At 30.8% G+C, this 24,581-nt stretch overlaps 1 protein-coding gene across 1 annotated transcript in view; it reads right to left on the reverse strand.

The window, feature by feature from the left end:
- The window catches only part of LOC142317579 (uncharacterized), a 110,750-nt gene that overhangs the window by 62,186 nt on the left and 23,983 nt on the right, over positions 1–24,581 (reverse strand). The window contains exons 4-6 of the mRNA XM_075354136.1: positions 21,694–21,903; positions 15,798–15,964; positions 5,205–5,367 (exon numbers count right to left, since the gene is read on the reverse strand). Of these exons, the coding sequence (XP_075210251.1) occupies positions 5,205–5,367; positions 15,798–15,964; positions 21,694–21,903 (540 nt within the window). The remainder of the gene's footprint in view (positions 1–5,204; positions 5,368–15,797; positions 15,965–21,693; positions 21,904–24,581) is intronic.

A 24,581-nucleotide genomic window follows, 5' to 3' on the forward strand; every position in this document is an offset into this window, starting at 1 on the left:
GATGTATTTTTAACTGTGCATTATCATATCTTCTACAAGAAAAAGTTTCAACTGCAAATAACATTGTCTGTGTCTCCAGTAGTTAGTTTTTATAAAACAGAAATTTTCTTTATCATCCTTACTTAAATACTAATTCCACAGAAAGATATGCAATTTTTTGAGGATGTCAATTTTAAACATCTATCAAACCAAAATGGGTGGTAAATTTTTATATTTTGTAGGTTGATCATTCACTTTTTCTCCTCTTCATAACTTTTCCAACTTCATTCTTAAATGTTCTGCAATTTATTCTGTACTTGCAAAGTTGATATTAAAAGTAACTGTGATTTTACTCACAGTTGGAACTAAGTTACATAGACCAAATACATACAAACTATAACTGATATAAGTTGTGTAATATTCACTTAACAGTGAAGTAAACTTTATGACCTTTGGTAATTTAATTTTCCTAATAAAATAATAACAGCCCAGTGTTACCACGTAATCAAATAACTAAAAAGTTTCATTAAATATTTATGCACTTTTTTTGATTTTTTTTAAATTGGAATATTGTATATAGAGCATAACTTCAATTGATCTGGTAGTAAAAAAATTATAAAAATATTGTCCATTTTTTTATGAATGATTATTAATGAAATTTAAATATATATATATATATATATCAGCGTATAGCTCAGCAGTTGCATTAGAGAGTGGATCAAAGAATGCCACTGCAAAAATATTAAATAATTAACTCAAAACATATTATACAAGTAATTAAGCAAGCAATCTAGCTTAAGGCAGAATTCATAAATGATCCAAACTGAGTTATTTTATACAAACAATAATTATTCATTTATTTGCCTGTACAGTCCTATATGATATATGAGTGTAATTAATATATAAACTTACATAATACAAAATAAAGAAATTATTTATTTGTAGTGATTATGGTCATGTATACAGAATAATTTATGAATTATTTATTAGTTGTTTTTATAATATTTACAGTGTTGTACTGTGACTAATAAAGTGTCATAATTAGATGGAATAAAAAATAAATGAGTAATCAGAAATATTGTAAATGTTTTCTAAAGTGATTTCTGTCGTAGTTGTCTTCATTGACGGTCAGGTTAAGTTCACCTGTTGAAGTGATTATTAAAACTAAGTAAATTAATTCATCTGCCACTAATCGATCTGTAGGTTTTGTATTATTTTAAAATTACAGAGTGAATTTTATTTTTTTTATTTTTAATTTACGTATAATCAATATTCACTTAAGATTAATTATATCCTTATTGCCTTTAATCAAAATTTTGAAGTTTTGAATACTCAAACAAGGGAAATGTTATAAGATTAGTAATAAAAGTTAGTTTATAAGTTTGGGAAAGAAGAGGCAGATAAAAATTGTGTAATTATTCCTTTGACTAAGGCTCGTAAAAGGACCACCCAAGACAGAAATGTCAATGCGGATTCCAAAGATCAGAATATTGCATCCTTTACTGTATTCGGCCACAATACAGGAAATTTGATCATATGGGAGGTAACTGTTATTTTAAGTGGGTCACCCAAAAACTGCTTCCCAATCTAGAACCCAATTCTTCAATTCATAGTATTGGTAACATTTCGTACCAAATACCCAGTCTCTAAAAGTTCCCGATCCGAACAGCATGATGGATTGGTTGTGTAACAATAAAATAAAAAGTCAATGAAAAATTACTGAAGCCTCAGCTGTATTATTTAATAAACCGAAGTATGTGCATTATTTATTTGATGATGTTATTAGAAAGAAGAGTCATGAATGATACGTTACGGTTATCACCGTACCATCGTGATTTAAATGCGATTGAATATTTTGTAAGTACAAAAATATATGCTTGAAAAAAAGCCGACAATAATTCTATAACTCTCTTAGCTCTATCGATCATTTTAAGCTCTGTTTGTATCTTTATTTCTAATTTTATAATACTCATACATAGATAAATAAATAAATACAAAAAAAATCTGACTATTTCTATACTTTATTTAATGATTTAATGAAAGCTGAAGGATGGGTTATTGTGTTTTTGTTTTTGAAAAATGATTTTCTTTTTAATTTTGGAAGCTCTCATACTCAAGGGGAAACGTTTGGGTAAAAAATTAATCTTCAAGGAAATAATCCTTAAGTGGTGATAATAAATTTAAAAAAGAACTTTTTAAAATTGTTTAAAAAGTACAAAAGTACAGCCATCATTTTAAATAAATAAAATTCTAATTTTCTAGGAAGGGAAAATTTTTGACTAATTTTTTTTCAAGAAATACTAAAGAATAATGACTATAAAAAAAAATTAAATATTTTTGCATTTTAAATTCAATGTATAACTTGCGAAATGTATTTAAATTTAAAAAAAGAATTAATTAAAAAAATTATGGTAATTATGGTGGTTTGAAGGGCTATTGTTGTAAAAGATATAGGTTCAAAAAACTCCCATTAACTCCTTTTCTGAAGCAAGATATAGTTAAAAAATTAAAAATATTCAAAGTGATTTTTTGGGAAGGAGTTAAATATTAAATAAAATTTTTGGTAATTTGTGATCTTGATAAATGTCAACTTTTGTACGCAAGTTTTTTTGCTAAAGTGCTCCAATAAGGATTTGAAATTTTATTTCGGCCATAACACCTCCACCCATTTATCCAATTTTGTAAAAATTTAATAGATTCTTTCCCTCCAATGATAATACATGTGTACTATGTTTGAAGAAAATCAGTCAACGGGATCCGGAGTTGTAAGACCAAATACAGGCGTACATACAAATGTTCAAACGTCCGTCAACAAAAATAGATATTTTGTAACGAGTGTTTAAAAAATGACGCAACCCCTTTTGACGACCTGAAATTAAGTTAATAAAGTACTTATACAGCAGCATTCAAATTATCTTTAGTAACTTTACAATAGATGTTAAAAATGATCGTCTGTGATCCCGATGCAGGTTCGTGCACGTTTCATAACATTTGCAGCCACTTTTCATAATGTTTGCTCAGTAATGTTTGAAATCTAACTTTCAATATTAGCCTTCAATTCGGCAAGTGTATGGTCTACGTGGTCTACTTCTTTCAGTTATTGAACGACACCGATGCGATAAGCATGCATTTGTAAATTTTTAGTAGCCCTGAAAGCTGCAGATAGTGAACGCCCAGCTTGTGAAGATAACTTTCCGAGAGATTTTCTGGGTGAACGAATCAAATGTTCTTTCACACCTTCCAGAACTTCTATTGTTAACAGTGATGGTCGACTAGGGCTTTTCCGATCATGTGCACTCCCAGTCTCACGAAATTGATTAATGAGACGCGATATTATCAACTTAATTAGGAACTGAAGAATTGGGAAATTTTATCCGAAACTCGTTTTTAAGATTTATACGCTCAATAAGTCTCAATAATAAACACACTTTCGTCCTTGGAAAACAACATAGTTAACACAATAGAGAGGAATTTATACTGGTATAGCACTAGTGCATAAGAAAGACATTTCTACTGTTACAAGCTGTTAACCTTTTGACCCACCGGGCTGATCTAGTGGTGAACGCGTCTTCGCAAATCATCTGATTTCGAAGTCGAGAGTTTCAACGTTCAAATCCTAGTAAAGGCAGTTACTTTTATACGGATTTTAATACTAAATCGTGGATACCGGTGTTCTTTGGTGGTTGGGTTTCAATTAACCACATATCTCAGAAATGGTCGACCTGAGACTGTACTAGACTACACTTCTGTTACATCCATACATATCATCCTCATTCATCCTCTGAAGTATTACCTGACGGTGATTCCCGAAGGCTAAACAGGAAAAAAGCTGCTAACTTTGAGTACAATGTTGCCAACTGGCACATAGGGAGAAATAAAATTTACCTATGCGTAACTTTACCTTCTTAATCTTAGGGCTGCGTCCTTTTTGAAACACCGTTACTTGGGAGCACTGAAGGGAAAAAACTTTCGCAGGTTTATAATTTATTTAAATCTATTTTTCTTTTTTATTAAGTTTATTTTTGAAATGTCATCTTAAGACACAAACTCAAAAAGAATACCAATTTTCTTAGACTTTTTTTACCGATGTATATACCTTTTCGTTGTAGTTACAGCAGCATACGCTACTATAGGAAAAGTAAAAATGAATTTGATAGGTCCAGAACATTGGATCTCTGGGAGTAAACAGGATCTCTGAGAATTTTGAACGGGAATACCTGTGTCAAGAAACCGAAGATGACTAATTTGATTCCAAAACGAACCAGTCGGTGAGTGGAGAAGAACTTTAGTTAATTTGTGTACACTACTGATAAGTGCACTACTTACGTTTCGTTAGACTTCAAAAGTGTTAATTTTTCTTGTGCTTGTTACTCCAAAAAATTTTATTTCTAAAGGAATTAATTAGTTTTAGGTTAAAATAGATTACCCTGTGTTTAGTCATTAACGTTTCGATAATTTTTTTATTAAAAAGCTTGGGTTGTAATAATAATAATAAAATGGAAACTAAATTTGATAAAACATTTTTAAAAAATGATAATTAAATCGTAAAATTACAAAATTTTCAAAATATAGTTAATTTACTATTATTAATTAAATTATTTTTAAAAACATTCAACTGAAATAAAAGTTGTATAATTTAAATTAGAACAAGTAATAAACAATAAAAAATTCTGTAATAACTGTTTCTCAGGCAAGAGGAATGTTTTTGTCATATATGTAGTACTAAGAGAATGAGCGCCACCGTAGTCGGCGGCCACTATTGATACTGCAAAAATAATTTTCCCGTTATACTGTATTAATGTAATTATTGTAAAATTTAAAATTATAGTAATAAAAGTACATTTGTGTTTAATTATTCACTTGTATTTTTTTTTTTTTTTTTTTTTTATTTATTCACATATAAAAATTAAAAATTCACAGTGTAAAGTAAAGGTCACAGAAAGGTTTATTTTAATATTACATTATACATTTAGTGAAACATAGAAACATGTTTTAACGTATACTTCATTTCATTCCCATACTAATTTAATGTATATCTAATAGTCCTATAATGAATGAGTCAGTTCTGTTGTGAGCAGAAATGTTTTAATGTTATTAATTTTATTATTACTACAGGATTTCTGATAAAGCAATGAAGATACTGTTAACAACTACTATTAGGCTGAAAACTGAAAAAAAAAATAATAATGATAATAGTAATAATATCAGCTCCCTAATGAGCTCACCTTAATTTCTGTAATGAGATTATTTATTTGTAAACTATCCTTTCTAAATTTTCTTTCATTTGTTTCCATCTCAGTTTGAGGAGTTTTTAATTTTCCTTTCAATTCATCCACTTCTTTAAACCATTTCTCAAGTACTGGATGTGCTTCCTCTTTTACACTATCACTACAACAATAAAAAAAACTTACTTTCAGTATTCCCATATACTATGTGAAAAATCTGAAGATTTTAAACTAAATTAAAAATAATTCACAGTCTAAAGTAACAGTCACATCAAGGTTTATTTTAATATTACATTATCCATTTAGTGTTGTATAGAAACATTTTTTAAGACATATTTACTTTCATTCCCATACTAATTTAGCCTATACTGACTATTACTGACTATGTTTTCAGACTCTGTGAAAAGATTTTAAATTAAATTTAATTTAAAGATCTTATTTTCACATGAAAATAAAATCTTTAAATATACTGTCTGAAATTAAACTTCTATTCGTTGCTGAAAAGTAAAAATAACATATTTAACCAGAAATTAGAATTTAATATACAGTTATGAGAGTGCTTACTGTTATTGAACAGGGCTGAGGAATGTAGTGTACTAGGTATAAATTATCGCTATTATTAATTAGTTATTGATACCTAACAAACTGTATTTAATACATTTAATTAGTTTTAATGCTTTTCAAATGTACATATTTGCATCATAATTATTTCAAATAATTATAAATATTTTTATTGTCAGATATATTTTTATAATTTGGAACCAATACTATTTATCAAAACAGATGATTCATGATAAGTATATTAATCAAAATTAAGGTTCATAAACTCCATAACTCAAGTTATGGACATAACATTAACTGAAAAGTATTTTCATAATGATTACGAATTACAAAAAACCTAACCCTTAAGGAGAATTGTGATAATCAGCTGCTAACAGAGATAAAAAGAAGATAAATTAAGTCACATGGAAATTAAGAACAATTATGTGAACAAGCTAAGTTAGAAAATTTAGAAAGAAAGATGAAAATAAACATAAGGGGTATAATTGGAGTGAGATTCAAAACAAACAGTAAGATTAAGCAGAGATGTTGCAGGATACTACTCAGAGAACCCATCAGATTGGTCTAGTGATGAGCTCATCATCGCAAATCAGCTGATTTTGAAGTTGAATGTTCTAAAGTTCAAATCCTAGTAAAGGCAGTTATTTTTACATGGATTTGAATACTATATTGTGGATACCAGTGTTCTTTAGTGGTTGGGTTTCAATTAACCATTCATCTCAGGAATGGTTGACCGGAGACTGTACAAGACTACACTTTATTTACATATTATTCATCCTCTGAAGTAATGCCTTACAGTCATTCTGGAGGCTGAACAGCAAAAAAGAGTGTACAAAAAAAAAGTGTTTACAAAGAGTGTGCTGCTCAGAAAATAAAAAATTAAATGGAATAGTAATTACTCTAAAAAAATAAATAGCAAAATGTGTACAACAAATGATAAGAGAATTGCTATCAGGACAAGAATGAGCCCAACAGATTTTTAGAAGAGAGAATAATGAGCAAGAAAGGTAAAATTCATCAACAAAAAAAATAGTAATGGTGGACTGGATTACTGTTGGTAGGGGAAGCACAGAATGATCAAGAAGTGAGTACGTATGAACTGGGTACACAGAATGAAAAGGGAGAAAAGCACATTGAATCTCGCAAGGAAGAATAAGATATTTGTAACAAATAATTGGTTTAAAAACCATTCAAAAAATTTGTGAATTAAAATACCAGGAAATGAATGAAATTTCAGATTGACTACCTAATTTAAGGAAGATAGATTTAGAAATTAAATAAAAATTGGCACATTGGTGTGAGGAGCTGACATTAATAGTGGCTGACATTAATATTTATATTATATAATAATAATAATAATAATGTTAATAATTATATAATTATTAATAATAATAATCATTTTTATATTGATAAGAGTTAAGAAATGAACTAACAAATTAATAGAATCTAAAAATAAAAATAACAATCGGAAAGAGTTAGTAGCAGAATTAGCTCAAGTGTGAAGAGAAGAAATATAGACAGCAGTTGTAAATGAGTTTTGGGGAAATATTTAGGTTGCTACAAAGACAACACCCATCAAGGCAATCTATTATTTTCATTTCACGTTAGAAGGATGAAGAAGGTAAGAGACTACAGAAAATTGAATAATGAATTAACAGGCGTAATGAAAAAGTAAAGATGATGGTTGCAGATGATTCTGAAGAATAGAATATTTAGAAAAAAAGGAACAAACTAATGTATAAAAGAAATAAAATCTCCTTTAGAGATAATCTTGACCAATTTTCAATTATGACAAGGGGCCAAGTCATGTTGAAGTATCCTGTCAAAAGTTTGCATGAATCTTACAATCATAATATTTCTATGTACTTGGTTGAATGGAGTATTTTTCTGTTTGCACCTACATTTTCCTCTCCTTTTTGGAGATGATGTTCCAGATTCTTTGAAATGTCAGAATTCTTGATTTGCCTACACCAACTGCATAAGCAATATCTGTCATTGTCATAGAAGTGTAATTAAGAGCAATAATTTTTGCATGCTTTCTCGGAGTAATATCCATTTTTAAACACACAAAAGTGACATTTGTTACACAGAGTGTAAAAACTTAAAGCATGCCACACTCAAAGGCTCACAACAGAAACTAAGGTGACTACTTCCACTTTAAAATCAGTCACTGCTTTTTTATTGCCAAGGTCAAACAGTCACACCACTTCAAGGCAGATAAAACTGGTTTAACATAGTTTCAGACATAACTGGCAAATCACATAACAATTTAGAGAATAGAGAATAATACAGCTTGTTAATTTGCACAGTATAGTATATATATTTATTTTAATATCATATTTTTCCTTTGAATAGTTAAATTATATTTTTAATTCTATTAATAAAATTTTAAATTAACAAAATTTCAATCTGATAAACCATCACAGTGTTTGAGAGAGACAGTTTTATAAAAATTGCAACATATAGCAGCACTCATATAATAAATTAATACACAATTTTCATTATAATATTACAGTAATATAACAAATATTACATATCATGTACATGGTTTATTTTATTATTTTTAACATTTTAATACACAGTTTAATTAAATAATTCAATCATGAATGAGGATGCTGGATCTGATGAAAATACTTTCATGAAAAAATTAAGGTAAGATATATTTCTTATCTCAATATTCTCTACTAGGTGGATTATATTAATAAAAATTAAAATATCTTAATTTACTTAACAAACTAGAATATTGAAATAATTATTAACAATAAAAATTACACTTCCAGATACAATTCATAGAGTAAGACATCTTTACCTATTTGTATGTAGTACTTTCAGAGATTTTAGCTCCATCATCAGCAGACTTTTTACTTTTTACAAATTACACAGTATGAAATAAAATATTTATAAAATATTGTTAATTATTATTTAAAATATTGATATATAAAATAAATAAATATAAATACATTAAAATATATATTTATTTATAAAATATATATAGTGTAAATATAATACACTGGATATTTTATATATATATGTCGGAGAATAAAGTACAGTGGAGTATCTTCCGACAAAACGATGAGAATATTCTTTAGAATATCTGTATTTTTAGTAGTATTTTTAAGAAATGTACTATTACTTGTAATATTTTGTAAAATAAGGTTTAAATTGTTTTATTGCGGTAGGCTTAGGCCTAGGTAGGCACATGGTTGTCAACGTAGTCGGGATCCCAGGACGATAGGGGTATCATAAAATTAATAAAGGAAAAGGAAATATGCAGTAGGTATATTATTTGAGAATATTGAGAAAAGGTAGTCTTGCTTTGGAACCCAGATCGAACAGACGTCCTGGTGATCGCGAATTCGTTATTTCCCTGAGCCTCGGTCTATCGCAAGTTGTTTTAATATTATTTGAATTCAAAATTGAATTAGTCTTATATTATGGTTCGTGTACTACTGAGTTATTGATGAGTGATGGTTATCATTTGTAATTGTTTCATTGTGCGAGTTGTCTGCTCATTTTTATTAATTGAACTTTATTATAATCTTATATATTCTCCACTTGTAATAGTAAAGATGAGTGAAGCACAAAACGTTGAATCCCTGACAAATCTCCTCGCCTCTCCGACATCAGAAGTGGGATCGTCTCCATCTGGTCCATCACCTGATCAGTGGAATACATTGTTTGAGTTTATGAAGTGTTGTATGCAAAAGCCATTATCGACAAAGAAAAGTGTTGCGTTACCACGATTTAATCCAGAGAGTGCGGGATCGGATTCTGTTGCTTGGTGCTCTGCAGCAGAACTGTGTCTATTAGAAAATCCTCTTCAAGGCAGTGAATTGATATCTGCGCTTAGCAAAGCTTTGGAAGGTTCAGCAGCCGTAGCGGTCCAGGGAACAACAAGGAGAATGGTAGCGTCGAACGCCGTGTGAATCTTTGCACAGTTGCAGCTCCTACTGGTATTCTAAACCATCTTGGTGAGTCGTTTCCATATTGTTTTGATTCAGGAGCGGAATGCTCATTAATAAAGGAATCGATAGCGATTAAGTTTTCTGGACGTAGAATTAATGAATTAATAATTTTGAAAGGCATCGGAAATGTTGTAGTAAATTGTAGCATGCAAATTTTATCTATTGTAATTATGGATTTGTTTACATTAGAGATTCTTTTTCACGTTGTCCCAGATGAATATTTGAGTTATAATATTTTAATTGGTCGAGAAATTTTGAGCTTGGGTTTTGAAGTAAATATTTCTCAAAATAATTTTAAAATCCGTAAATCTAAAGTAGTAAATGAATGTAGTAAATTCGAAATTATAAATTTTGATAATTGCAGATACGATAGAAGAAGCGTTTGAAAGACTTCGAGTGGTATTAAAAATTCTTATAGATGCGGGATTCTCATTTAATTTTTCAAAATGTTCTTTTCTCAAAACATCTGTTTCATACCTTGGGTATGAGATTGAAGAAGGACAAGTTCGTCCCAACCCTCGTAAAATAAACTCTTTAACAATGGTACCCGCTCCAAGGACCGTTACTCAGCTTAGACAGTTTATTGGCCTTGCATCTTATTTCCGACGGTTTGTCCCTAAGTTTTCACAAATCATGAAACCATTATATGCTCTTACCGCAGGTAAAAAATATATTGAGTGGACTGAGACACATGAAAACGCCCGACAAAAAGTAATTCATACTTTGACCAACGAACCCGTCTTAATTATCTTTGACCCGCATACCTTGGCATACTGTGCATATAGATATTACAGGTAAATTGAGCGGTAAAAATAATACTAAAGAATACATTATTGTTATTATAGATGGTTTTACCAAATATGTTTATTTACATCACACCAGAAAAATTGACTGTAATAGTGTTATTAAAGCTTTAAAGGCTTCAATATTTATATTGGGAGTTCCCGCTCGTGTGATTGCCGATCAAGGTAGATGTTTTACTGGGAAAGATTTTAAAGACTTTTGTAAATCTTTAAATATTAATTTACATTTAATAGCTACAGGTACTAGTAGGGCAAATGGTCAAGTAGAGCGTGTAATGAGTACGTTAAAAAATATGTTCACTGCTGTTGAGTCTAATAATCGTCCATGGCAAGACGCCATTGGTGAAGTTCAGCTAGCTTTAAACTCAACCGCGAGTCGTATTACCAAATCTAGTGCGTTAGAATTATTAATTGGTAAGAAGGCAAGACCTTACGGGTTGTTAGTTGATGACAACGAAAATGAAATTGATATCTCTAATGTAAGACAACGAGCGATTGAAAGTATAGAGGAAAATGCTAATTATGAGAAGATTAGATTTGATAAAAATAAAGCGAAGGTTAATAAGTTTAAAATAGGAGATCACGTTTTGATTAAGAACGAAGAACGTAATCAAACGAAACTCGATAGGAAATTTAGAGGTCCATTCGTAGTAACAGAATTACTTGATAACGACAGGTACACACTAAAATCTTTAAGTAGTAGTAGAAGTTATAAGTATAGTCATGATAAGTTGAGAGAAATTCCTGAGAATTATATTCCTAATGAGTTGGATGTTTCCTCGGACAATGAAAGTTGTGCCGAGGAGACTGTTGATGTTGGTCCTGAAACAGGGACTATGGTTTAAAAAGAGACCACCAATGACGCAATGCACTAATGGCTGGCAGCAGGTCGTGGACCTGGCATTTTTATTTTTCGCACATGCATCAGTGTGTAGTCGTAACTGCAAACTAAATTAGTGGCTAATGTTAGTTTGATCAGGGCGCGAAGGGCACCTGATGATGTGTCGGGCAGGTAGTTGTGGCAACTACAGAATATGTATGATACTGTATGTGGCATACAGGGTAGCCTAGAGATAGTGCAGAGGTCTATTGGTGGAGGAAATAAAATCTTATTTGACAGTTAAATGATAAGGAATAATGATTGATGGCTTTTCGATCTCTTGAGTAATGTACGATGACTATTTAGGATAATGAATAATTAATGGATTTCTGTTACTCGAGAGGACTTCTGAATCTATCTTTTGTACTTTAACTATTGTAAAATGCTTTATAATGACCGAGGTCAGTTGAAAACAAAAATTAAAATACCACTGTAACTCAATGTTTTAGATACACCCGAGGGCGTGTGATTGTCAGAATGGCCGTGTCGGAGAATAAAGTACAGTGGAGTATCTTCCGACAAAACGATGAGAATATTCTTTAGAATATCTGTATTTTTTAGTATTTTTAAGAAATGTACTATTACTTGTAATATTTTGTAAAATAAGGTTTAAATTGTTTTATTGCGGTAGGCTTAGGCCTAGGTAGGCACATGGTTGTCAACGTAGTCGGGATCCCAGGACGATAGGGGTATCATAAAATTAATAAGGAAAAGGAAATATGCAGTAGGTATATTATTTGAGAATATGGAGAAAGGGTAGTCTTGCTTTGGAACCCAGATCGAACAGACGTCCTGGTGATCGCGAATTCGTTATTTCCCTGAGCCTCGGTCTATCGCAAGTTGTTTTAATATTATTTGAATTCAAAATTGAATTAGTCTTATATTATGGTTCGTGTACTACTGAGTTATTGATGAGTGATGGTTATCATTTGTAATTGTTTCATTGTGCGAGTTGTCTGCTCATTTTTATTAATTGAACTTTATTATAATCTTATATATTCTCCACTTGTAATAGTAAAGATGAGTGAAGCACAAAACGTTGAATCCCTGACAAATCTCCTCGCCTCTCCGACATATATATGTATAGTGACATTTAATAATTTAATTTTATGCCATTATTGATCTATAGAGAGCATTATACACTCCCCACTTAGGAATCTTATTTTGGACACAAATATTACCCCCCATTGTTTATTACCAGTTTAGTTGTTGGAACTCTACCGATTGCATGAGTTCTGGACAGCAGTGGTGTCATAGTCATACCTAAATATTTATATTTATTAATTAATTCTATATGTTCATTAGCTTATTTCCACAGTTCAGTTTCCTAATTTCTTACCTCTTCTAAATTCCATAACTTTGGACTTGTTTAAATTTACCCTTAACTCCCACTTATCACAATACTGCTTCAAATTATCGATCATAAATTGTAAAGTTTCTGGACTAAATGCTAAAAGCACAATATCATCTATATACAGCAACATCCTGACAATTTTTGATTTATCTCCATATCATCCCCAACTACTCATGGAGATCATTAATAAATAGAACAAAAAGCAAAGGAGATGCCAAACAGCCTTGTTTGACTCCTTGACACATTTCTAATTCTGACAATAGACCCCCATTGCACTATATCTGGGATATTGTGCATTTGTACAAATACATTAATAAACTTAAATGATAATCCCATACTATACAACTTATAAAAAAGCATATTCCTACATATACTATCAAATATGTCATAAAATCTACAAAAAACAAAAAAGATATTATGTAGGTGCTGCTCTGTAAAACTCATACGGAATTCGATCCAATCCCAGGGTTTTATTTATCTTTGCTTTTTTAAAACCTTATTAGTTCACCAATACATATTTCACCATTCAACAAACAATCAGTATAGTTAAGAGCCACAAAAAGCATTGTTTCACACTCTATATTTACACTAAGTAAGCTCTTAAAATAGCCACCCATTTTTGAGTTTTTATTTTTGGGTCACAGTTAAACTAATTACTTTTAAAAATTCAAGCACACTCCTAGAACTCCTTAGAGTATCCCTTATGTTCTTAAGTTTTTTAACTGCCTCTTAAATGTATTCCTTCTTTTTTTGTTTACATAATGCTTTATAACTACTAAGCACACATTTTATTAATAACTTCTGATATTTTTTCATATTTTTTTTATTGTTATTATTGAATTATTATTTATTGTAACTAATGTAAGCTTGGTATTTATTTTTTTAAATTCCTAAATATGGTTGTCAGCTTACATGAATTTATTACAAGAGGTGATGTAACACACATGAAAATGTGGGGAGAATGTTTTGTAAATATTAACTGACATTATTCTACGTATTTTAAAGGATTGAAAATCTATTTTAGATGTAGTGAGGTACTGAAAGCTGAATACTTATGCTCTGCCGTGAACTATAATTAATGTGTTATCTGTTAACAAGTCTGAATATTTCTGAATGCGGCATTTAGAAATAAATTCTCGTGTCCTATTTTATAAATAAAAGTCAAAATGACAAAATCATGTATAAATTCATATTAAAAAGAAAACTTAATTTAATGTAGTTCAGTTCTCAAGAGAAATTGTTATTCTATCATCTCCATCAAATTTTGGGAAATTTCACTACCTGAACATTTCACAAATTTCTGAATTTTTTTATGCTTTAACACCTGCTGGTTAAACAGTAATTTAATTAAAAATTAAGAATTCTTTATTGAAAAAGTGGCTATTTCTCAGAAAAGTAAAAATTAATTTGTTTTCTCAAAAAGAAAACAATACCCAACCGGATATATTTCTGATTTTTGTTTTTAATTCTTTTTAAACTGTGCACAATAAGTTTAAAAAACTTCTTGTTAGTGATGGGGAATTTAAACACCCTCTTTAGTTCAGGAAATCTAGTTGAAAATGGAAGAAAATAATGTGATCTGAATATACACGAATATACGAGGGTAAGTCAATTATCCGCAATTTAGTTATATTTTTGTTTATGTTGGTAGCACTGTCGTGTTGCGTAGATGACCCATGAGTGGTTTAATTGTTTTGCAGGTTTGATGCTTCTAGGTTAGTTCCATTATCGCTGCCCTGCCGTTAGCCATGGCAGCTCCGCTTTCTGTTGGCACCAAAAAAGAGCAACGTTCAGTGATCAGTTTTTTGTGGTCGGAAGGTGTATCAGGGGCCGAAATTCATCGAAGACTTTCGGTACAGTACGGGAATAGTGTGTTGCCGCAACGGAGTGCCTATGAATGGATTGAAAAATTCAAAAATGGTCGCACAAGTGTAACGCACGACGAAGGAGCCTGACGACCGTTTACTGCCACAAATGAGAGAAACATTAAGCGTGCACGTGACATGGTTTTCTTAGACAGACGAGTAACTATTTATTAAGTGGCACATCGTCTGCAAATTAGTCACGGTTCTGCCTACAAAATCAACCACAGCAGACTTGGGTTTCATAAAGTCTGTGCAAGATGGGCCCCAAAACAACTCACACATTTGCATAAACAAACGCGCTTGGACACTGCCAAAAACATTTGGATCGCTATGGTAACGAAAGGGATATCTTCTTAGACAGAATCATCACTGGTGACGAAACATGGATCCATCATTACGACCCCGAGAGTAAACGGTAGAGTATGGAATGGAAACATCCAAATTCGCCCAGCAAAAAAAAGTTCAAGACCCAACCATCCACAGGAAAACTGATGCTTACGGATTTCTGGGACAAAAAAGGCCCAGTACTGAAACATTATGAGGAAAGGGACACGACAGTAAATAGTGCGCGTTACAGTGAGATGCTTCCTGCCAAGCTGAAACCTGCAATTCGAAGCAAACAACGAGGACTGCTGTCGAGAGGTGTTGTGTTGTTACACGACAATGCCCGTCCACATGCTGCTGCCTACACTGCTGAAACGCTCCAGAAACTCAACTTTGAAGCACTGGCTCATCTTTCATATAGTCCTGATCTTGCCCCTTTTGACTACCACTTGTTTGGTCCACTCAAAGAGGCATTAAGGGGCCGTCGATTTATCTCTGACGAAACGGTGCATTCCAGGCTCGCAGCTCAACCGAAAATCTTCTTTTATGAGGGCATCAGTTGTGCAACGATGGACCAAGTGCGTTGAAATGCAAGGGGACTGACTATCTTGAAAAACGATGTACATGTAAGTTTCCTATTTGTATTGCAATAAAATTTATAACTACATTGCGGATAATAATTGACTTACCCTTATATGATTTTGAAGATTTTTGAGTTTCTTTAATAATGGAAGTTTTAGAATAGAAACATAAGGTAACAACTTATGGTCAAGCCACATATTTAAAAAAAAACTGATTATTTTTCATTGTTATGAAGAAAAACTTAATTTTGTTTACATACACTGCAAATGCTGCTGCTACCCTTTCTTCTTTATCATCAAATTGTTTTTTAATTTGCAGTTTTTCATTTAACCTGCGTATTTCATTACGTAAATCTTCAACTTTTCCTTGAGCAATCTGCTCTCTTAAAAATGCTATATCTAAGAGTTTTGCTGAGTTTTCAATTTTCTGTAACAAAGTATCAATCAGGTTTAAATCACAGCTTGAATAAATTAATTTTTTTTTAAACAATGAAATTTTCAAGAACATTCTGCCTAATTAGACAGTCTTCTATGGTCATATTTTTTTAATTGTTTCAAAAAATCCTAATTCCATGAGTCATTGACTTTAGTTGTTCAAATGCTCTTCAAACAGCCCATAGATAAAAGTCCAATGGATTTAAATCTAATGAGTAGGAGGCCAGGCAACTGCACCATCATAACCTATCTGCTATTGAAGAAAACAATTATTCAGGAATTGCCTGAAGTTAATAAGAAATGCGGAACAGATGTAACTACATCTGTTATACATGTACTAGAGTATAATTTCAATGTATTTATGAAATATGTTGATACTAGTATTATAAATAACATTTCTGATATCGATGCTATATCGATAAGGTAACCTGATCACCATCAATAAAAGGTATATAACCTGCACAGATTATGAAAAATATTCCATACTGTGTGGAAGCAACAAATACCTTACTGATGACCAATACTTCTGCATGGCAATTTGGATCCTGTTCAGTTTTGTCCAAAAGCCATTCCTGTAATTCAGTGTGGAAGCCAGACTTCAATTTACCATAACCATTTGTAGTTACCATAACTATTTACCATAACTCAAGTGTTGTATCGATCTCATACAGCCACTGGTAGAGTTTGATGAAAAAATCATACAGGAAATTTTTCTATAATCTGGAAAGCTTGGCAATAACTGTGGGCTGCTTCTGCAGCAGATCCATTTGCTTATCCATGATTAAAATTAAGCTCAACCATTTCAAAATTGGTATACAGATATGTCATAGCTGGTATAAAAGAAGCAATGTCAAAATTTTTAACTAAATAAAAATCACCATATTACACAATAATGCATTATTATTCTGTTCAAAACACTTACATCAAGTGTAGTTTTAATAAAAAAAACTAAGTAAATAATATACCTGATGCTCAGTATTTTTGATTAAATGAAAGAGGTAACATCAACAGTTTAGTGGTATCTAATTAATATCAAACAGTTGAGTGGTAACAACTAATACTATCCTATAATGCTAGAAATAACTGACACTAAACTGTTTTTTAATCTAAACATGGTACCCACACCAACATTTTCCTTTTTAACTTGGACATTTGAAGTTTGGAAACAATATCACTTTGTTCACAATGAAATGCTTAAAATTTACCAAACAGATTATTTCTTCTTAATGGTAGTAGTCCTTGAGATACTGAAGAGTGAAATATTAATGTGACATTTTAAAATTTAAAATATATAATTTCCATATCAATTTATTATTTCGTACAGTATATTTATCAAAAATAAAGTCAAATTTCATTAAAATAGCTGAAAATTCACTCTTGAAATATAAATTTCTATTTAAAAAACACAACATAGACAGATAAAGAAATGATTCTGGGTCTATGTTTATTGGACATTTTTTCTTGCACACCTGTTAAAAATACACTATCAAAATACTGGACTGCCTTTTTTATACATTCTGTATACATATTTACTTTTGCTCAATACATAATACTATGGTTCTATGGCCTACTGCAGTTTTTCTCAAACTATGGTTAGCAGACCACAAGTAGTCCTTGAGATCTGCCCTTATGGCTTTCAAAAAAGACATTAGAAAAAAAGATTTAAATGTATTGCATCTCACACTACAGCTGAAAATCTCAGACAGCTGGGAATTACACATGGAAATTGTTTTTCTCTTTTTCTCTCAGTACTGACTTTTCATGAAATTTATTACCTTACCTGCCTATCGACCAACCACCTACTCTACTCTCAGCAACAAAAGAAGGATTTAAAGCACTATGTTCACAGTGTTTCTCGCTATCTTTTCCCTGTACATGTGGCAATAAACATGTAACCCAGCTAGGGACAACCCAAATTCATAACAGTGGACTAAAGTACTGAACCTTCTATTCATGTATTTATGACTTTCTTAATAGTTTTGCAGACACCCACTTTGAGCTATCTACATGTTGAAATTGTCGCATGCATCGTACACCAATAATTGAATGTGCAAATTTTCATCTTTACTTGTTGTAAATCGGAATTTCTGCATTAATTTTTTTTAATTTCTGTATTTCCAGATCATGATATGAGAAACTCTAGACTCCATCTGTTTTAAAATCTGGGCAAATCAGATTCAGAAGTTCAATGTTTTGAAGTTGAGACCATTCTAATTTCTGTAGCCAATAAAAAAAACTTATAGCAAATTATGTGCATTGTTGATCAATCCCTGTCTGTAAATAGTTAGTTTTGAAATCCTTCTTTTGAGCTACATGCTAGTAATTGTCTGTTATACAGTGCCCATTGTACTTAACGGAAAACTAACTGACTTTGATCCCAACCTTTGAAAAGAAAGGAACGTGATGATATGCTTCATTTAGCCAGAGGTAATAGCTCTGTATGAATATATCAATATCAGTCATTTTGGTGCCATTATAAAGAAATATCTAATGATAGCTGTTCAAAGAAAAAATACTTTTGTAAATATAACAAAAGTTACTTGGAACTTGAATTTACCTGGTGTGATAATGAGAGTGAACCAAAATCTCAGTGCATTGTTTGTTACAAAGTGCTTTCAACAAGTGCATGAAACCCACAAAATTGAAATAAACAAATTATTTTCAATGATGTGTTGAAAAAACTAATAAAGAAATTAAAGTTGTTGTTTCTAATGTAGTTTTAACAACTTAAAGGCCTTAGAAACTTCCTATGTTATAAGTCTTCATATCACGAAGAGTAACTCATCTCATTCTATAGATGAGACCTTAATACTTTCTTCAGATAGACAACAAATATATAGAATGAGATGAGCAGTTAATTTGTTATGTCAGGTATGAGTTTAACAATGCTAATTATGAAGATGTTATTATCAAAGTCTTTGCCAACTCGTACAATTGGAGAACAAATTTTTAATGAGTACATGTAAGAGCATGAAATTAGTTGGAAAAAATGTGTAGGTTTCAGTAGACATAGTGGCATTATAGCTGAAGTCAGGGATGTGACTCCTGATGTTACATGAATCCATTGTTTCATTCACAAGGAGCCTTGAGGCCAAAGGTATGTTATCTAAATTCAAAACCATGTTAAAAGACAGCATTAAGTTAATAAACTTTGTTAGGGCAATATTATCTCTGAATAGCAGAATATTTTCATTACTTTATGATGACATGGGTAGCAAGCACAAACAGCTTCTTCATCCTGAGGTTCGCTAGATATTTCACAGGGTAAGGTAATTACAAGGATCTTTGAATTAAGACAGGAAGTCCTATTATTTATAAAAAAACTAACAAAGATTTTATGTCATTTGTTGCTGATCAAATATGGCATTGATATATCTTTCAGAAGTATTCTCAAAACTAAACGAAATTAATCTCTCTCTATCAAGTTAATTCTTTGTTTGTTCTCAATGTCCATAAAAAACAAAGAGGTTTGAGAGGAAACTTGGTTTGTGGGTCAGTTGTGTAAAACAGAGGAAATTTTTCACCATTTCCAGCCGTAGAGTCTTTTTTATTTGTAAATGTACTCGTTACTGAAAAAGAATAATATATGACATATGTTGGTCTTGCAAGTCTGAAGTCACAATTTGAAACTTATTACCTAATAAATATGAGAAATTTTCATGGGTTGTGATCTTTTCAATTGCAATATTGAAATTAAAAACTTTCATTGAATGAAAGAGAAAAGTTAATTGAACTCTTGAATGACACTAGACTTATAATGAAATTCAAAGCAGAGGATATGATTAATTTACAGAGCTCATCACCAGTGAAAAGAGAATATACCTGTAGAATATGACCTGTTCAATGGTATTTTAAAGATTATTATTCAGCTTCCTTCTACAAATCTGTGTAAGAAAGGGTTTTCATCACAAACTCAAAAATGAAATACCGAAATCAACTCATTGTATGCCATTTTAAACATCGTGTGAAGACATCAGTACTATATTATGCAGCTCTGTAGCTAGCCATTTCAATATCTCTGAAAAACCTCCGAAAAATTGTAGTATTTAATACTTTTTAAACTTTCACTGAACTTATAGTAATATTTTTATATTCTACTTATAAAAGAAAACTTAAATTGTATAATACTGAGCAAAAATATATTATTGTTCAGTTTTATTAATTCTAATTTTTTTTCACCCATAATTATTCAGATCTACTATTACTAGATGGATTTCTTCATAATTTTCTGTATGTTTTTTATTTACTAAAATAGTAATCAACAGAATTATCATTTGTATGACAAACTTGCTTTTCAACCTTTCATTTTTTAAACATAAAAAATTTTCATCCTTGATCTTCTAAAAGAAAATTCAAAAGAAATTTAGGATTTATTTGCATTTCAACTGACCTATAAAAACTAGGTTATTAAAAGTTTCTTATAATCTGAAAAAAAGTAATTTTGAATGCAATGGTTAATGTTTAATGTAAGCGTTAATTCGTGGATACACATGTTGCATCTAGAAAATAGTGTGAAATGATTTGAAAATTTTTTACAGACAAATTTCTTTTTTGTCTTTCTTTTGTAGGATTTTTCATCATTTATGCATAAATTAGAAAGATTATGTGTATGTTTGTATGTTCCAATGTTCATTTAACACTTAGCACCATCAGTCAGATCTGACTCTTTTACTGTTTTTATTGAACTTTCTATGTGTTCAATGTGTTTCTATGTAGTTCTATGCGTAACTTGATTCATATAACTATTGTGAGCAATAAAGCTTAAAAAGAGGTGTGTCTTATTTTACAGCACCATTTTACATGTAATAATACTTAATATCATTTTTATTTAGAAATTGTCCTATGGTCCCAACAAGTAACACATACAAAAACAGACTGAATTTTATTTTCGTATTTTATTTATCAAAATTTTTTTTTTTTTGGTTGTTTGTGGGCGAAAAATGCCTGGACGTTATCATCGCCCGGTAGTTATTAAAAGGGTAATATAACTCCAATTAATTATAACAATTTATCAAAATTGTTTGATCTGTTCTTGAGATATCAGTGATTTAATAGAATATTTCAATGTTCCATAATTTCAGAGTGCAGGCAATGTAATATTTCATAGCGAGCATTATCTTTGTATTTATGAATAATTAATTATAGTTACATCTGCAGTCTGTTTAAAAAGCCAGTGAAAGCAAATAACTTCAATGGCTTTGTTTATTTAAAATTTTACCCATTATCTCTATTTGAGTCTGTTTTTTGTATAATAATGCATGAATGGAATAGTTAATTTAAACAAAGATACCAAATGTAATTATTTTAATCAGACAATTTATATGATTAAAATTGGTAATGTCGCTGTTACTTATGTATACTACCTGTGTATACGTTTCACAAAGGCAAAGTTTAAGCGATGAAAATTAAACACATTACTATTGTAAATAACTTTTAGAAAGACGTTTTCTGAGAGTTTAATCAGGGATTTTTTCTTTCATCTTAAAGTGACAGATTTTTGTGGGTGCATTCTAGTATGAGATTTCATAGGATAGAATTTAGGGAAAGTTAGATTTGAAATAGTTTTAATTTTTTTATAATTTTAACTATTGCTTTCCAAATAATAAGTAAAATGTTATCCAGTGGAGCAGTGGATAGTGGATTCACCATATATGGAAAGAATAACATTTTTAAATATATTAAATCTCCTCTAGTTCTACTGTTATTAAATAAAATCATTACTTGTTTGTATAACTCAATATCGGGTTCAAGCTCCATCTCTTTCAAGTCTGTTATATCACTATTAAGTTCAGCAATTCTTGATTTCTGATGTTTCATCTTTGCCACACTTCTACTTAATACATCTTCTCTTTTAATTACGGCTGCCCATAAGGCAGTAATGTCAGCAATATCTTTCATGCCACACTGATTTTTTTTTAAATGGTTAATAACCTGATTAAAAATTTAAAAAACATGATTTAAAATTATTAAAAGCAGTATAAAAAATTATAACTTTAAAATAATAATTATAAGCAATGACATAATGAATTTTTTTTATATAGATAACGTATGATCATTAACATCCATGTGGGAAGACTGCTCCAGTCTTCTAAGGGACTATGACAGTGATTCTCAATCTTTTTAGCTTCATGACCCCCAAAAAGTAAAAAAAATATAATGAATATTTCACTACCCATTCCAACCGCAACCCAATGAAACGTAGTTAAACTATTTAGCTGTATTGATAGTGACAAGTATGAACATGCATGCATTAAGAGTACAAACATGAGCAATTTACAGGTTCCAACTTGATGTGTACATGCTCCTTGTAGTTTGATCTGCTTGCATAATATTCGATGTGAGAGCATTATGTTCAAACATGCATACATATACTTGAATGCAAATGTGTTGTGTTAACAGTCATGCTGACAGCAGTATAAAATAGGCATAAGGGATTGCAGAACGTTAGTTTATTTTAAAATGTGAAGTATGTCTGGTGTCTTTATTTAAGTTTTAAAACTGTAATTTCATTTAGATTAATAACTGGATTTTCAGTTGCAGTCAAACGGAGAACTGTTTTTTTTTAATTCCTTGTATGAAGTAAAGGAAGTGTTATGATTGTGAAAAAATTTGGTTTTAGATTTCAACAGAAATATCCATTTTGACCATCCCTGAATCCATTTTGACTATTTTTGCCGTGATGTCTGTATGTATGTACATATGTGATGTATGTACATACGTATATATCTCACGTAACTCAAAAACAGTTAGCCATAGGATGTTGAAATTTTGGATTTAGAACTGTTGTAACATCTAGTTCTGCACTTCCCCTTTTGATTGCAATCAACTGGACTAAAAGTATCCAAAAAAGCCAAAAGTCTTAGAGAAATTTGGATTTTGGTTTTTTCTTAACTGCTTTAATAAGCCCTCATTGAGAACTTTTCAACGATATAAAATTACGATATAAAACTAGGATATTTTATATTATTGGTTCATTTTATAGCCAAATATATTTGGTTAAAATGAATTATTTTAATTGGTTCCAGAGTTATAGCCAAATATAATTTTTATTAATGAAATATTTGGATCTTACAAGGGGAAGGCAAAAAATAACAGAAGTTATTCGTGAAATAAAATTTTATGTACTTTTCATTTAAAAAAAATGTGTATATGTAATTTAATAGGCACACAAGCAAGTCATGTAGTGCCCATATCAGATTTTTTTTTCAATTAGATTCTTATGCAAAATGGATAAATTTATGGAAAAACGAAGTGAGCCATCTACATCCAGTGAATCAATTGGTAAAAAGACAAAATTACAATGATAGTTAATTAAATCATGGCCAAATTGGTTGGAAAAACACAGTGTGTACTTTCAAAAGTCCTCTCCAGTGAAAGCATGAAGCCATCAAAATTAATTTGACGCTTAGAAACTAAACATTCGGATCATAAATCCAAACCCTTTTAGAAAATTACATACTTTGAGAAATCAATAAACTTCTATTTGTAAATCAACTCATACTAATAAAAGTACACTTGAAGCATCTTATCTCATATCAATAAGAATAGCTGTGTCCAAACCTCATACAATTGTATAATAGGCATGGAAAAAGAAAAAAAAATCGACAAAATTCCGATTTCGAATGACGCAGTATCAAGGCGAATCGATGACATAGTTGCCGATGTTCGGGATCAGATAGTTCAGCAAGTAAATTTTTTAGTACTCAATTTGATGAATCAACAGATGTGGCAAATATTTAACAGTTTTTATGTTTTGTGAGATATGAATGCCATAGGGTCAGATCAAAGAAAATATGTTGTTTTGCAAATCAATACCTGGACAAGCAACAGGATGTTTTTTATGAAGCTACTAAAACCTATAACATAGATTGGACAAAATGTATTGCAGTATGTAGTGATGGTGCAAAGGGACATTAACAGGAAAGAACAGTGGAGTTTTGAAAAAATTGAAAAATCGTTTTATACAAAGGGCGGAATGGACGCACTGCTTCCTTCACGAAAATACTCTTACCATAAAAAAAATGCCGGAAAATCTCAAGTAAATTCTTTGTAAACCTGTAAAAATGGTTAATTTTATTACAAGTCGACCGTTACATTATAGGCTGTTTGCTAAACTATGCGATGAACTGGACTAAAAAAAATCTCTTCTTTTCCACACAGAAGTCAGATGGTTATCGCGGATAAAGTGTTAACCCGGTTATTGAAATTGTGATATGAATTAATAAAATTATTCCAGGATAAACGCCATTCTCAATGTTTTTACAGCTTAATAAGTGTATGTTGCTCTTGCCTACGTAGCTGCTGTATTTTCGCATTTAAACAACGTGAATGTGAATTTACAAGGACGTGAAAAAATATTTTATTAATGACAAACAAAGACCATTTTTTCATTTAAAAGCTTGATAACTGGATTATTGGCGACATTTTTGTAGCATGTGAAAATGCCCTAACCGGGATTCGAACCCGGGACCACTGGATGAAAGGTCGAGACGCTCCACTCGCGCCACGGAGGCCAGCACATGGGGGGTTACTGGGTTTGAACCCCCCCTCCTTGAAAGTTTAAGTACTTTTTAATATTAGGCCTATATAAAATAAACACTATAAATTTA

Source organism: Lycorma delicatula, chromosome 1 (genome assembly GCF_047948215.1).
Source record: "Lycorma delicatula isolate Av1 chromosome 1, ASM4794821v1, whole genome shotgun sequence".
NCBI classification, from domain to species: Eukaryota; Metazoa; Arthropoda; class Insecta; order Hemiptera; family Fulgoridae; genus Lycorma; species Lycorma delicatula.